Here is a 15693-nt window from a genome sequence, read left to right on the forward strand (position 1 = left end):
CCTCAGTGTTCAGTCTGTGGCCCCACGCTGCACACTATTCAAACTCTGCTCTGAAGATGGAACAGGTTGAGTCAGGACAGTGAGAGCACAAGAAAAACAGGCTTCCTGTTCTCAATTCAGAGCCTAGGCCCAGACCCGGTATGGCATGGAGAAGTCAGAAATTGCGATTGCAGGGAAAATCCTGCTCAGCCCCCCTGCAGCTTTGGGCTGGAAAATGCCCAATGAAGATGGAAACTTTGTGGAAAGTCTAGTAAATTGCTACTGAGCATGTGCAAATGGACAGCAAAAGATACATCCCTTACACCAAAGCTATCTCTCTGCCAAATTTAAAGTCGCACCTTCAAAGCATGGTGGCATTAGATATCACAAGATCATGGGCAGGAATGGATAGAGCCCTTGAGGTGAGGCTGTAATGGAGATTTTGAAAGGGAAAATATGTGGATGATTTCACCCTTTCTTGGGGAGTGGGGGGGAGAAAATGGTGAAAAGGAGAAGAAAGAACAGGACAATTGGACAAACCCAGAAAACTCAAGCTGAAAAGCACATTAGAGAATTGGTTCACAACCTTTTGTATATACACAAAAGTAATGCATGAAGAGAACCTGGAGTTGAAGTGTGACCCTTTTGAAATATATGGATAAGGAGGCAATATGGCCTAGTGGTTAGGATGATGGATTGGGAATCAGAATACCTGAATTCTTACCCTGGCCTTGCAACAGACCTACTGTGTAACCTTGGGTAGGTGGTTTTTCTCATTTGGGCAGTGGAGGATCAGAGTTTGCTGTAGGAACAGCCAAGACCTATGGCTGAAATGCATTAAAGAAGTGGGGGGAGGAAGTGTTTTAATTCTTCATGCAGATACAAACATGCATAGGGAGTGTGGAGAGCAGGACGGCATTTGTTAGAGATTACAAGGGAAAGAGAAAATCCCTGACTGGTAAAAGTCCTACTAAGGATTGCACTTTACCTCTCTTTGCCAAGGTAGTCATAAAATTTCTTTATAACTTGCCCACAGTCAGGGCAGAGGAAGAAGGGGAGATGGTATTCACGTGTAAGGTGGTATTTTACACTTACTTGGTATGGGGAAATAATTACCTTCCAATAGGATTTGCACAGTGGAACCCAGTGAAATTTAATCTCTTGAATTATAATGTAGTGAAACTTCACTGTAAAATGGGTGAAAGTTTTTTGAAATGTACTGAAGCAATTTGCAATTTTCACACTATGGGCCTTAACAGCCTTAAAATGCAAAACTCCCATTGAACTCCAGATGGCAAGATATAGCAGGCTCCACTGTGTAAGGCAGTTTTAGCCTATGCACAACGAGACAGAATTAAGGTTGTGCATTCAGACTTAACTTTTAGAATTTCCTGCATGATTGCTTGATTTCTGAACCTTAACAGTGCAGTAATACCTGATTTCCACCCCCTCCACCATTTACTATAACAATTGGTTAGATTATGCGTCTGACGTAGGTCTATACCATTTCAGTTAGTGCTCCCATTTGCTGAACAATGTATTTAAAAATAAAGATAATGTACTTGAATAATATTTTTATATACATACTGCATAATTTATACATTAAATTGTGCTAGGTACATAGTTTATATTACTGACTAGCATTCTAATACAAGTGCATGTGCCTTTAATATATAAAAACTAATGGAAATGTAATATCATGGAAGTCGCTACCTCCTTCTATATGAATTTAATAAAGGACACATTTTACAAAAAATCCTATTCCATTTTAGTTAACACAGTCTGGTTTCACAGTACAATGTAAGCTTTTCAGCCTGTGAAATCCATTAATAACCACATTAAACCCTCTCATATTGAGTTGTCAGATATAAATGATTCTTTTTTAAACAATTATCTATCTCTTGCTTCTTGCAGTTTGTTAAAATGCAATGTCAATTTACAAAGGCTGGTAATTTTTTTTGTTTTTTAATCATTGGTTTACCTAGCTGAGAGTTCTCAAGTCAGTGTGAAGAAAATGAAAGTTCATTCAAACCATAAATGAAAATTTCAGTTCATAAGTTTGTGCCAAACTTTAACTTGAAAAGAATATGCACTTCCCCATTTCTGAGGAGACTGTGCTAGATGTCACCCACACTTATGGTAATGAGTTTATTAACAGTATACATTTATAAAGGGCTAGATGGTGCCTGTAGGGCACAGCCATGCATTGGGAGTTATATGGCGCTGTACTGCCCCTGGGAAATACTGAAAGATGCTCTCCCTTAGAAAAGCAGAGTGATTCCCAGGGCTCTCTCTAGTGTGATGCACTGAGATTTTTTCATTGGCAGCAAAAACTGTTGCACCCATTTTAAATGTACGAGACTGCAGTGCTGTTACCAGGATACAGAACTGGGATCCAAAATGCCCCACAAGTGCCAGAGATGGAATGGAGCTATAACTCCCTTCCCCATATGCACAAGCTAGCAAGAGCAGGATGCTACATGGAAAATGCTTAGGGGCTGCAATTCTGCCTTGTCCTTACACAGTCAGCAGAAGGCAGAGAGGGTCCTTCTGCCTGCTGTTACACTCTGTGGTCATGCAAGGCAGAATCTGCTCCAATGAATCTAGAATCTGTCTCTGTATCTGATTTAAACTGTTTAAAAATGTGAAGCATGAACAGACTTTGTGATGTTTTTCATTGTAAAGAAATAACTGCCTAAGTGATATTTTCAGTTATAACTGCTAGTGGCTTTGTCATAGACCCCAGAATCAGTGCTATGCCCCAGCTTTTAAACAGGAACCCCTTCAGTCTGCCAGACCCTCCAAGGGGCCCCAATCTTCCTTCAGGGTAGGCCACACTGCCTCCCGAACTCAGAGACCAAGCCTCTGGGCTTAAGCACTCCTGCTTCACACTGTGAGCTCTGCCCAGTGAGTCCAAGTGAGATAGGCTCCTCCTCGTAGGCTTATACACTCTTCAGGGACTAATGCATATTTGCAGTGACACCAGGCAGTGTTTTCAAAACAGTAGGGGTTATTAGTCAAATGGAACACAGCATTGGAAAGTCCTTAGATTAGCATATAGAAATGAAGGTTAAGACATAGTTCATCTCGCCAAGCCAGAGCCATCCACCAACTGAGCTTTAATGGACTCCAATACCGCTTCTGTCTCTCTCAACTGGTAATGGGCTCCATTACTGCATCAGTCTCTCTCTGACCCTTTTGTCAGTCCCAGGTGAAAGCAGCCAGCCTCTTCCAGAAGTCCACTCATTTCCCATTGCCGATCATCTCTCCACCCTTTGTTCTCAAGCTGTTTTCTGCTCTGCTTCCCTGCTAAGACTGTATATGTGTGTGTGTGTGGAGGGGGGTTAACCTCCTTCCTCTTGGTCATTGATTGCTAGGTGTGAATGCTCTAGTCCAGGGATCAGCAACCTTTGGCATGTGGCTGGTCAGGGAAATCCATTGGCGGGCCGGGACAGTTTGTTTACCTGCAGCGTCCGCAGGTTCGGCTGATCGCAGCTCCCACTGGCTGCAGTTTGCCATTCCAGGCCAATGGGGGCTGCGGGAAGCGGCAGCCAGTACATCCCTCGGTCTGCGCTGCTTCTTGCAACCCCCATTGGCCTAAATATTAGAGAAAATTCTCACCTGACCTCTGAAAATCAGTCCCATTTAAGTTATCCCAAATCAGAGACCCCCAAATTGGGGCACCGAAAATCACTGATCATCTTTGAAAATCTGGCTCTCAAGCCTACATTTTCAGAGGTCTTTAGGTACCAAAAGAAGCAGATAAGAACCACATGGGATTTTCAAGAGCACCTAACTCCCATTAAAATCAATAGACAAGTGCTTAGGAGCTTTTGAAAACACAACTAGATGCCTGTCTACTTCTTTAGACATCTAAATACCTTTGAAATCTGGACCTATGTGGCTTGCCCAAGAGAGACACAGAAAATCTGTGGCAGAGACAGATCTTGAGTTTCCATCTAGTGCATTAATCACAAAAACATTTTTCTTTAACAATAAGGCTAATCTGGACCCTGTTTTGAAGGAGGCACAACAGCAAGGGGCTCCACATCTTTTGTTTTTTTTCAGTGTTCTCCTTCTCAGGTGGGGATTTTCTTCATCCCTGAATTTTGTTTCCCATAAATCTCAATCCTAAAGTAACTTTGGGACTCTGTGCAGACTTTCCATCAATGCAGGCTATATTTAATTCTGCACACTATATTACTATCTTTGGGTTCCCCTACTTTCTAATTACTCATGCAAACAGAGTAATTCCAGGTGTTTTAGTTTTTATTGTTGTATGACTTTGGTGGAAGTATAAAGTATCAGGCTGAAGGCCAAGTGATTTGATCCGCTGAGAAATGAAATAAAGAAATATTCCATGCATGGTAGCTTATTACCAGGTATCCTAGTTTTCCATGATCAAAAAAACCAAAATTCTCCACTAAAAACCATAAAAATCCATGTTTTTCTGCTATTAAAATGAAATCTGATAGTGAGAGCCCCACAGTACAGGGCTGAAGCATCCCCATATCCCTGTGTGTGCACTGGTGGCATGGGGTTCTACTGTATGTTTTTTATTTTTTCACAAAATGTAAAAACTAAAGATTCTCTGTAAAAATTGCAAATTCCGCATTTCTTCCATGGCAAATGCATTTCTAGGATCCCTACTTATTACTATTATAAATTTGATATTATGAAGGGAAAAATAAGTGGTGAAGCTTGAGCATGTTTGACATATTGCTAATTTCTCCAATAATGTCTCCTTTTATGGTCATGTCCTTTGGTCCTTTTAAGGTGCCAATAGAACTATGATGGTTTATACCATCTGAGAATCTCACCCCAGATTAGTAGCTTTGTAAAGACCAAAAAGAACCCCTAAAGAAACTAAAACTGAGAACACTATGCTGCTGTAACATGAAAGGTTACATGGGATGGGGAGTCAAGGGAGATTATTATAAAACATCCTGCAATTGTGTTTGCCATATTGATATAGTTTTTGATAACTAAATCCTGCTCTGAGCTGTACTGGTGCACAAAGGGTGAAGGGAGCTAGGGGAGTAACTTTTCAGACAGGCACGATTGACTGGCAAATTGGAGACGGGAGGAGGAGTCTATCTGCTGTGCAATGGAAGATTTTCCATAAGAAATCCCTTTCCCTGGACAATTTTTTCCAAATGAACATTTGTATGCATTTATATAATGGTCGTCTATTTTAATGGACTGAAATAAAAAAATTGTAATAATACTAGCAGAAAATTACACTGTGATCAGTATTTTAAAGCCATTTGTAATAAAGTTTGAATACTGGGGTTGTCTTTGTACAGTATTTAACTACTTAAATGTATTTCTTTTCAGGTGTTCAAAGCTATGAATATTCCTCAGATTAGAAGCCCTTTCTTACCTCCCCCAGCAAAGATATCTGAAGCCTACCATGCAAAGATAGCTCTCTTTGGTGCTGGGCCTGCAAGTATAAGTTGTGCTTCTTTTTTGGCTCGATTAGGTTACTCAGACATCACCATATTTGAAAAACAGGAATACATTGGTGGCTTAAGGTAAAAACTGGGCAAATGGGTGTTTCCTGTGGTTGTGGGTAGCATATGAAATACAGTTTGTTCACCTCTGGTCAAACCAGAAACTCAGGGGAGATAATGACAAATTTTAAAGATTCACTTAAAAAAACAAACAAACAACATTCCTCATCCATGTTAAATATTGTCCTTAGTTGCACATGTTCGAAAATTCCATTCAAGTTCAGTGACTGTAAAGAACCAAATTATGTTAAAAAGTAGACTAATATATGACTGTTATGAAGGGAAACATAGTTCTCACATTTGCAGCTTTTTCATTTAGCCACGGAGGTATGAAAAGAATTGGAACTGAGATCTGCCTTCTCAAAAGGGCATACACACTTTTGCCAGTGGAGGTTGGACAATCACATCAGTATCTGTGTATGCAAATCCTTGAGCTGTGCATTTATATGAGGCTTTGCTCAGAAGCTTGCACAAAAAGTGGCTGTACATTTTTTTTAAATTTTGGCTGTAAATGGCCGAATGTTAACTATTTTAATGGCTCATTTATTGCATTAGTAAACAACAATGTACAGTGTTTCAGACTTTTAATACATTAGAATGTCACATGCTAAATGGCCTGATTCTTCACTCCATTACACCAGTTGAAAGAACAAAGAATCAGGCCCACTGTGTCTGCATATTTTAAAAAGATTAACGTCACATCTCTTTTCATTTAAATGGTAATCCAAGACACAAAATATCTTTTGTTTACTTCTGACAGCCATGAGTAGCCACTTCTGTGTGGTGATTCTGAGAAATACTGGATGGGTGTTCTCTACCCACTTTTAGTCTGCTCTGTAAAATACAAAGCTGCAGTATTCACAGGTATTACCAGATGAATCCTTTAGAAAATCTAGTAATGAACAGCCTCCCCAAATCCAAAAGTTATATTTAAAGGATGATGAATTGCTGTGATTCTAGCTCTACCATGTGCAATAATGAATAGAATTGTTTAACATAATTTAAAAGCATTTTTAATGTGGTGGAAATCTCTAAATTTAGAATGATTTTATGAAGTTCCCTATGCAAGTATACAGGAAAATAAACACAAAGCAATCATCACATACAGTTGGAGTGAAATCTGTGTTTACAACTTCCATAAATCATTCTGTAAGGGTGAAATTCACACCTGATCTCCCCAGCCTTTTACACAGCCCGAGTAAATGGGATTTTTGCAGGTAACTATACAATAGAAGGATAGAATCCATTTCTTCAGTGGGTGCAGGGCAGTACTGCAATCTTTCTGCACCACTAGAACATCACTTACACCATCGCGACACAGAAAGTATTTTAACAGGTGCTCTGCACTGAGGGATGAATTTCTCTCATTATGACTGTAATTGTGATTATGTCTTCCAAGACTGGTGGCACCTCTAAATGTGTGTTAATATATATTAGAATTTGAATACTGGCTAAATGTAATGTCAACACACAAGTAAAATATCACACATCTAAAAAAACACAGTGCAGTGTAAAAAAGGAGAACCAAATCTGTCCCTGGTGCAACACCACTGAAGTTAATGGAGTTGACACCAGAATGAATTTGATCCTCGGTGTCAAATACTTAATCCCTGGAGGTTACAGAGAGTTAAGCAATGCTAGAAAAGTAGAGCTGATGACTTCCATTTAGGTTCAAAACTGTTCTGCCTAATTATCAAAAGTGTTAATTTAGCTGATTGTGTTATAGACACTTCACCGCACAGACTCATTTTACTAACATCAACTGCCATAGGGGATTGCAGAGTTTATGCAAGATATATCTGTCCACTTAATGAAGTAGCATGTTTTGGTTTTTAAAAATATTTTATTGAAAGTCAATTTAGTCACTTTTTAAAAAAAGGCTGTTTCTTACACTATCACTTTATTCTGTTGACAATTCACATCTACTTTGTGCTCAATGCTGCAACTTTGTTATTAATTTAAAGTAATCCTTTCTTCAGTTATGAAATGTATATCAATGTATATGTAATCTGAGCAATGTGAACTTTACTTTGTGTCCATTCATCACATTTCTTAGTGAATTAAATTTAAATTTCATTCAGTCACCTTGCCCCCTTCCAAAAGGCCTTACTTGAGGAGTCAAGTATTCTCATTTGGTCCGTGATCTTCTCATCCACTTTCCATTCTGGAAGATCACAAGGTCAGTAGCAGCCCTAAATCATGGCGATGCTTTACTCTCATTCTTTGTGCAAAACACCCATTGACATTTAATGGGAGTTCCACATCTGGAATAAAGACAGAACATGGCCTTAACTACTTTTATCTCACTTTGACATTGGTTTAGAAGGGAAGTTAATCTGAGAGCTGTCACCCGTAACTGTGGCCACAGTACCTTGCTAATATTTTTTTAACAAATTCAACTGCCCTGGATTCTGTTTTAAGTGACTTAGTAAATAATTCAAAATGGCTAAAAAGGCCAAATTACTTTTGTATTTGGAATCAATTGCCTTATAGATGCAGTGTTGGTGGTTTTTTAGGCTCTTTTTTTTCTGAGCATGTTCTTCCCATGTATATCAGGATTATAGTTAGTATGAAGAATATTTATCTGGGAGAAAGACAGCAGATTATTCCAATTTCTATAACATCAAAGTGCAACAGTATTGATCTCTCTCTCTTTCTCACACATACTCTCTCACACACACTCTCCTTTTTAAATCAATTAAGGAAAATATTCTTGGGAATAGAGACAGCTACTGAATACTACCAGTGGTATACTGGGCCTCTCTCATATTTGAGAAAATGAAAGGCCTTCAACAAATATATTTATAGGTTGAGAAATAAGATTTTGTTATTTTAATGGATTTCTTTATTGAATCTCTATTTCGTTATCCTTTGTCTTGGCCCACTCTTTTCTTACTGTGACATGAAGTTGCATTGTCATGACACATACTTTTGAAATATAGAATGCTTTTAGTTCCATGCTGGGCAGAAGAGCACCAAGCTGGTCAGTATTTGAAACCATAAAAAAAAGTAGTGAAGTCAACTTTTTTGCTATGTATTTATGGTTGACAAGCCTTAAAATAAATGAAATCTGCCAATGAATCAGAGTTAGATGTAAAGGGGTTGGAGTGGCCAATAATAACATGTAAAATGGAGCCATTACAAATCTTTCTGTCCGAGGGCTTTGTTATGGAAATTATAACTATATTAATTTTAGCAAGAGATTAGTTTCCAGAAGCTTTAGGAGTATCTTTCACCTTCTGGCTGTTGTATCATTTTATCTTTATTGAATGAAGACATTTAAAATGGCCTTCACTAGACTTAATGGGCCAGACTGTTAGCTGATTATAAATTGGGATAGTCCCATCAAAGTCCGTGCAGATTTATGCTAGCTGAGGATCTGGCCCTATATATTAATACCCCTGGGGCAGTAAATCTGTGGTATTCGGACACTGAAGAAGGCTTCAACACCCTCATTGAAAAAAGGAAAAAAGAAAAAAAGAACAAAGTAAGAACATACATTAATTTAAATAGTAAACGTGAGTCTGGAATAAGACCCTATTTCAAATAACTGACTTCGTACACTGTATTAGAATGTAAGGGAATGTGTAGAATATAACTGGAGGGTGAAATGTGCCCAGCATTGACTAGAAAATAATTTAGACATCCAACTTAAAAAAAAATGGAAGTTTGACTATTAATTATTGGGTAACTTCATCATTTGTGGCTAGAATCTTTCTCTGTTAGGTGGACACATTCAGCATAGAATGTGTTTATAAATATAGAAAAGGATTAGCTATTGATGGTTACAACCTCTTGTGACGTATTTTTAACCTTTATAGAAAGCAAAAGTAGTTCTCTTTAGATATTGTTACTGAAGAAGGTGTAGGAATGTAGATTCACTGAGAAACTGATCAACCTCTTGGTTTCTTTATCCAACTGGTTGTAGTTCCTGATTAACAGAGATATGCAATAAACAGCACTGGACAACGTTAAACAGTATTTAGAATTCTTGTTAACAAGAAAAGGGCTTATGTAAAAAAGGATAAAAAATAATTTTTTGTTTCCTATTTCGAGGTGGATAATTTTGGTTTGTCAATACTGAATCTCTTTAATTAGATGAGTCATGTTCCTTCACAGTTCTGTTAAATACTTGAAAATCATCTTTGTACGGACACAAAATTCACAAGATTTGCACAGTATGTGTTTAATGTTCAGTAACTGAAAAGCCTTGGCTCTTTAATAACTGTCAATTGTTTCACAGTCTCTCTTGTTTTTTCTAGTACGTCTGAAATCCCTCAATTCCGGTTGCCATATGATGTAGTGAATTTCGAAGCTGAGCTTATGAAGGACCTTGGAGTGAAGGTAATGAAAACTATAATCTGCCTATGTATAGCTCAAAGAAAAAGGAGCAAGAGCTCTGTCAAAGATTAACAGCAAAATGTCATGCACATTAGTGAAGAACAATTAAAAGCTGTACTAGGCAGAGGCAGGAAGATGCTTCCTCTTGCTCAGGGCATTTGTCTGTCTGCTGTCTGAATGCCACTAGTTTGGAAAAGGGCAATCAATAGTTCTCATCTGGCATGCCTGCATGTGATTAATTGTCTGTAAGAAACAAATTCCTAAATTGCTTTAGGGGTTCAATGTAGCTATTGGAATGATTTGATTTCTTTAATCAAGTTGTTTTCATGCATGTTTGGTACTACTTAATACATTCATATTAGACACTTCTCCCTCCACCCCAGTTTTCTTTTAATGGCTTGTAATGCAATCTCACATTGATGTTTATTTTACTTATTACATGCATTAAATTAACAAAGTAGTGACATGATCTGTTATAAACAATAACAGTAATTCAACTTCTTGGAAAGCAATAGTTTTGCACTGGCTGCATTTTATTAAACAAACAACACTTCTTGATTATTTTTAGATAATGGGAATGTTGTTTTATTGTTCATTCAGTGTTTGTTGTAGAGATGTATTTAGTGTGTATAACTCCCGCTCATTTTAATAGAAGTTATGTGTGTGGAACATATCTCAGGATCAAACCCTTACATAGAAGACTAGATAAAACTTTTTCACTGATTAAGGTCATATAAGAATCATATAAGTAATCCTAACTCATAGTTGTTTATATTGGTCCAGTGGATAGAGCAGCAGACTGGGAATCATGAGACCTAGAGTGAGATCATCACCCCCCCCCCCCTTTCCCACTTCAACACCTCTATGCTCAGTAAAAGGCCTGGAGTGGTATAAAGGGACTGTAAGGTTAGTCTACACTATGGGTGGGAGCATGCCTCCCAGCTTGGGTAGACAGACCCATGCTAGCTCCATTTCAAGTAGCACAGTAAAAATAGCTGTGTGGACATTACAGTATGGGTGGAGATTTGGGGTCAGATGGATTGTACTCAGGTGGCTAGTCCATGCTGCTATCCTTGAAGCAATGTTCATGCTGCTATTTTTAGTGTGCTAGATCAGGGAGAGCTAGCACATGTCTGTCTATCTGTGTTATGAGGCATGTCTCCAGCTGCAATGTAGACATAGCATAAAAGCCCAGATCTTGTCAAGAGAAGATTACCCTGGTTCTGGACTGTGGAAGGTAGCCATAAAGCTGCCTTCTGAGCATCCCCTCACACACTCCAACATAGAGGGCATACTAGAGGCAAATCTGAAGGCATCGGGCATATCAGGGAGGGGTCACAGAATGTAGCATTACAGAGATTTCAGACAGTGCTGTGGGTCATAAGCAGCAGACGACAGGCTGCAAAATTTAGACCAGCCCCCAAGTCTGTCTGTTACTCCAGAAGTTTTGGAGCAGTACAAAATTGAGAGCTTAAAGCCAACATGGCCACTCCCTCTTCCCAAGGTGAGAGTTCTGTGCTGTGCCACTTAGATGTGCAGCACAGAATTTTACCCTGGAGTCTATTCTAAACTAGGCCATTGATTAGCTCTGTGACATTGGGCAAGCCACTTAACTAAGTACCTCACCTTTGTGCCTCTGTAAAATGGGAGTATTTTATGTACCTTTGTGTAAGCCATTTTGAGATCTTTGATGAAAAGTGCTATACTGTATAAATACTAAGTATTACTGATTTATGTGAGTAATTCGGTTGACATCAGTAGGAATTACTCAGATAGATAAAGGTTACAGGACTAGGCCTTAAGGGATTGCAAATCCTCACATAAAATTAGTAGTGAAGTTTAAATTCCATTATTAAGTTTTCATAATATATGTACATATAAGAATAAAAATGTATACTAAGTCATAGGTGGTATTTTATACCCATTGAATATGCAGTCTGTAGTCAAAGGGATCACAACTACACACAGCTTTTTATACCTAATCTTTAAAAGGAGAAAATAAGAAAGGGTCAGTCCTTAAATAAAATGTATTACATTTTCCATCCTCCATGTTTTCAGGGATGGGGAAAACACATCTTCATAAATTTCTAAACGGGAATTTAGATAAATTCAATAAGAGTGAGAGAGGCAGCATTATAAGAAGCATTTATACAGTGGAGCATCACAAGTATAGGAGTAACAATGAAAATGAAAAAAACAACCAAAAACTGGAAACAATCATGCATGTATTTACAATTGTTCCTTTCCTATTTAAGCTAAATTCACCCTGGCGGGCCAAGCTGACTGTTTTAATCTGAAAGGCCACACGGAAATATTTAAATCTTAAATGAAGACAATATAATAGACAGACATTAGAGACTCTAGCCATTCGATTCAATGTAAGTTTTGTTGCACTGATGAAGGTCATGAAAAGTGGGGCAAAAACATAAGAATAGGGAAATACAGTTTGATACACAAGAAACTAAAATTATGATTGTCCTGAATGAAGAAAATTTGAGAGACCTAGAATAAGAAATACTAACCACCAAAAGGAAGTAAGGTGTAGGGCAGACATGCATTTGAGCCTGATGTTCTCCTCTTAGATCTGATTTTCTTTTGGGTATTTATGCTGTGTGCAGATCCTCTGGCTGCTGCTCTGACATGCCCATTTTTGACCTGTGTTGTATGCGTTTCCTTGTGAGCTCTGCCACACAGTTACCTTCCACAGCATACACGGAGATGCAGTCCCCCTCAGAAGTTCTTTACTGAAGTGTTCACTGGCACAGCACAATGAAGGCTGCATGAGCCCTGTTATGCCATTTAAGATGGAGACTAAACACACTAGCATTTTCTTTAATAACAAAAGGGCCAAATTTTGCCCTTACTTCTGCTGGTATAAATCCAAAGTAATTCTGCTGATTTCAGTGGATTTATACCAGTTAAACTGACGAATCAATTCCTCAGTCCACTGTCTTCTCCAGAAACAGGCCTAGGTTTCTCTTGAGCTCATTTATTCTCTTTGCTTCAAAACCCTTTTGTTTTGTTTTAAGATAAGTTTTAGATCATGCTCCTCAGGCAGCATGGTCCATTGTACAGAGCACAGGAACAGGAATAAGGAGACTTGATTGCTAATCACAGTTTTGGTAAAGACTTGGTGTGTGACCTTGAACAAATGACTTCCCATTTTGGGCTTCAGTTTCCTCAGCTGGAAAATGGGGAACATGATTCTTATCCTTTGTAAAGTTCTTTGAGTTCTAACAACGAGCAGTGCTTTCTAAGTGCTTGTTGTTTTTATTTATTACTCTTCGTGAACCTACTACCAGTGAAATAAATTTGTCTGCATTTATTCCTATTTTTACATATTTTGATTCATTCCAGCCAATGAAGCAAGTGGCTCTGAGCACCATTGATCATTTAGAAGAAATACGATTAAACAAATGCAATTACAACCCAAATGATTAATTCCATCCTTAACTGGTTAAAAGATGGGAAACAAAGGGTAGGGATAAATGGTCAGTTTTCAGAATGGAGAGAGGTAAATAGTGGTGTCCCCCAGAGGTCTATACTGGGATGAGTCCTATTCAAAATTTGCAGATAATGCAAAACTATTCAAGATAGTTAAGTCCAAAGGAGACTGCAAAGAGCTACAAGGGGATCTCACAAAACTGGGTGATTGGGGAACAAAATGGCAGATGAAGTTCAATGTTGATAAATGCAAAGTAATGCACACTAGAAAACATAATCCCAACCATATTTCTAAATTAGCTGTTACCACTCAAGAGAGCTTGGAGTCATTGTGGATAGTTCTCTGAAAACATTCACTCAATGTGTAGGGGCAGTCAAAAAAGCAAACAGAATGTTGGGAATCATTAAGAAAGGGATAGATAATAAGGCAGAAAATATCGTATTGCTTCTATATAAATACATAGTACGCTTACATCTTGAATACTGCATGCAGATGTGGTTGCTCCGTCTCAAAAAAGATATACTGGACTTGGAAAAGGTTCAGAAAAGGGCAACAAAAATTATTAGGGGCATGGAACAGCTTCTGTATGAGAAAATATTAATAAGACTGGGACTTTCCAGATTGGAAAAGAGACGACTAAGGGGGGATATGACAGAGATCTATAAAATCATGAGTGGTGTGGAGAAAGTAAATAAGGAAGTGTTATTTACTCGTTCTCATAACACAAGAACTAGGGGTCACCAAATGAAATTAATAGGCAGCAGGTTTAAAATAAACAAAAGGAAGAATTTCTTCACACAACGCACAGTCAACCTGTTGAACTCTTTACCAGAGGATGTTGTGAAGGCCAAGACTATAGCAGGGTTCAAAAAAAGAGCTAGATAAATTAATGAAGGATAGGTCCATCGAAGGCTAATAGCCAGGATGGGCAGGGATGGTGCCCCTAGCCCCTGTTTGACAGAAGCTGGGAATGGGCAACAGGGAATGGGTCATGTGATGATTGCCTGTTCTGTTCATTCCGTCTGAAGCATTTGGCATTGGCCACTGTCGTAAGACAGGATACTGGGCTTGCTGGACCTTTGGTCTGACCCAGTATGGCTGTTCTTATGTTCTTAATTTTGAAAAAATCTATTAGGTTCCCTTGAATTCTTATCTTTTTCCTTGAGAGTAAGTACAGTCCCCTTAATCTTTCCACAGAATAAATATTCGTCAAACCTAATGTTGTTTTAAGCCCCAATCCTGTGGTTGACTCTGCATAGGTGGGCCCTTATGCCCACAAAGAGCGCCATTCACTTGAGCAGGGCTTCTTGGTGTGAGAGGTCCAGTTGCAGAATCTTAAATTAGTTTAATTTTTGCTGCATCCTCAATGAGGCTATATTACCCTTCCTTTGGTACAGTGACTAGTACTGCACGTAAGATCACCTTATTTGTTTGATATTCTGACATGCTGTTAATCCTAGCTAGTATCTTGTTTGCCTCTTTTTTCTTTACAATACACTTGGTGGCATCAATGATTTTTTCACAGTAACCCCCAAGACTTTTTCCTGACTAATGTGCTGGATGATTGTTCTGTTTACCACACATTCCCTAGACTGGTGCCTTGCTCCCAGATGAGGTTTCTTAAATCCTGATTTTCATGTGGGAATACTTCATTACCAAACCAGTATCAAATACAACCATTTAAAAGTGCTGTTTTGCTGTGCTGTTGTGTTCCATGAACAGGTTTTTTCTTTCTTTTTCTGTTTGTTTGCTTGTTGCTGGCTGCTGTTATGCCAGGAACCAAATAGACCCTCGGCTGTCCCCCACTATCAGGGGAATACAAAGGTGACTTTAAGCCATTTTATGCCCACTACCCGACTTTGATCAGACCTGAGGATCAGGCCCTGTAAATTTAGCTTGAAAAAAATATTTTATTTATTTAATTAATTGATCATTATGAAACTTTTTGAGATGCCAGTAAGAGGAAGATGACAGAAATTAAAGCAATTTTTAATGATCAATTTCAAATTACTTAATAAATCTTTATAATGTTTTATGTTAGATAGTTTGTGGTAAAGGCCTTGGAATGGAAGGAATGACAATCAACACCTTGAAAGAAGATGGCTACAAAGCAGTCTTCATTGGAATAGGTAGGAATGTCTTATTCTCCTTTATTTTGTTTTGTTGAAAATGAGAATGATTTTCTGCCAGTAAATGGGTTGTATTTCAGTATCTTAGTAAGACAAGTTTAAATGTCTTCAGTGTAAACCAGATGATGTGGTAAACAGAAAATTCTCTCATCTGTTTGAGTGGTTTGAATCTGGCTTTCCCTGGCAGTTACTGCAAGCTGTTGCTGCCTGATGGCAATTCACTGGTTAATGTGAAATGATTTGGATGGTTCTTAGTGGACAGGTGAGCATATAATAAATAAATCCA

The 15693-nt window shown here is 38.4% G+C and overlaps 1 protein-coding gene across 1 annotated transcript in view; it reads left to right on the plus strand.

Annotated features, from left to right (window-relative positions):
• The window catches only part of DPYD (dihydropyrimidine dehydrogenase), a 537067-nt gene that overhangs the window by 195123 nt on the left and 326251 nt on the right, over window positions 1-15693 (plus strand). The window contains exons 6-8 of the mRNA XM_084637885.1: window positions 5317-5513; window positions 9755-9836; window positions 15320-15407. Coding sequence (XP_084494011.1) covers window positions 5317-5513; window positions 9755-9836; window positions 15320-15407 — 367 coding nt within the window. The remainder of the gene's footprint in view (window positions 1-5316; window positions 5514-9754; window positions 9837-15319; window positions 15408-15693) is intronic.

Source organism: Lepidochelys olivacea, assembly GCF_965140295.1.
Source record: "Lepidochelys olivacea isolate rLepOli2 genome assembly, chromosome: 8".
NCBI classification, from domain to species: Eukaryota; Metazoa; Chordata; order Testudines; family Cheloniidae; genus Lepidochelys; species Lepidochelys olivacea.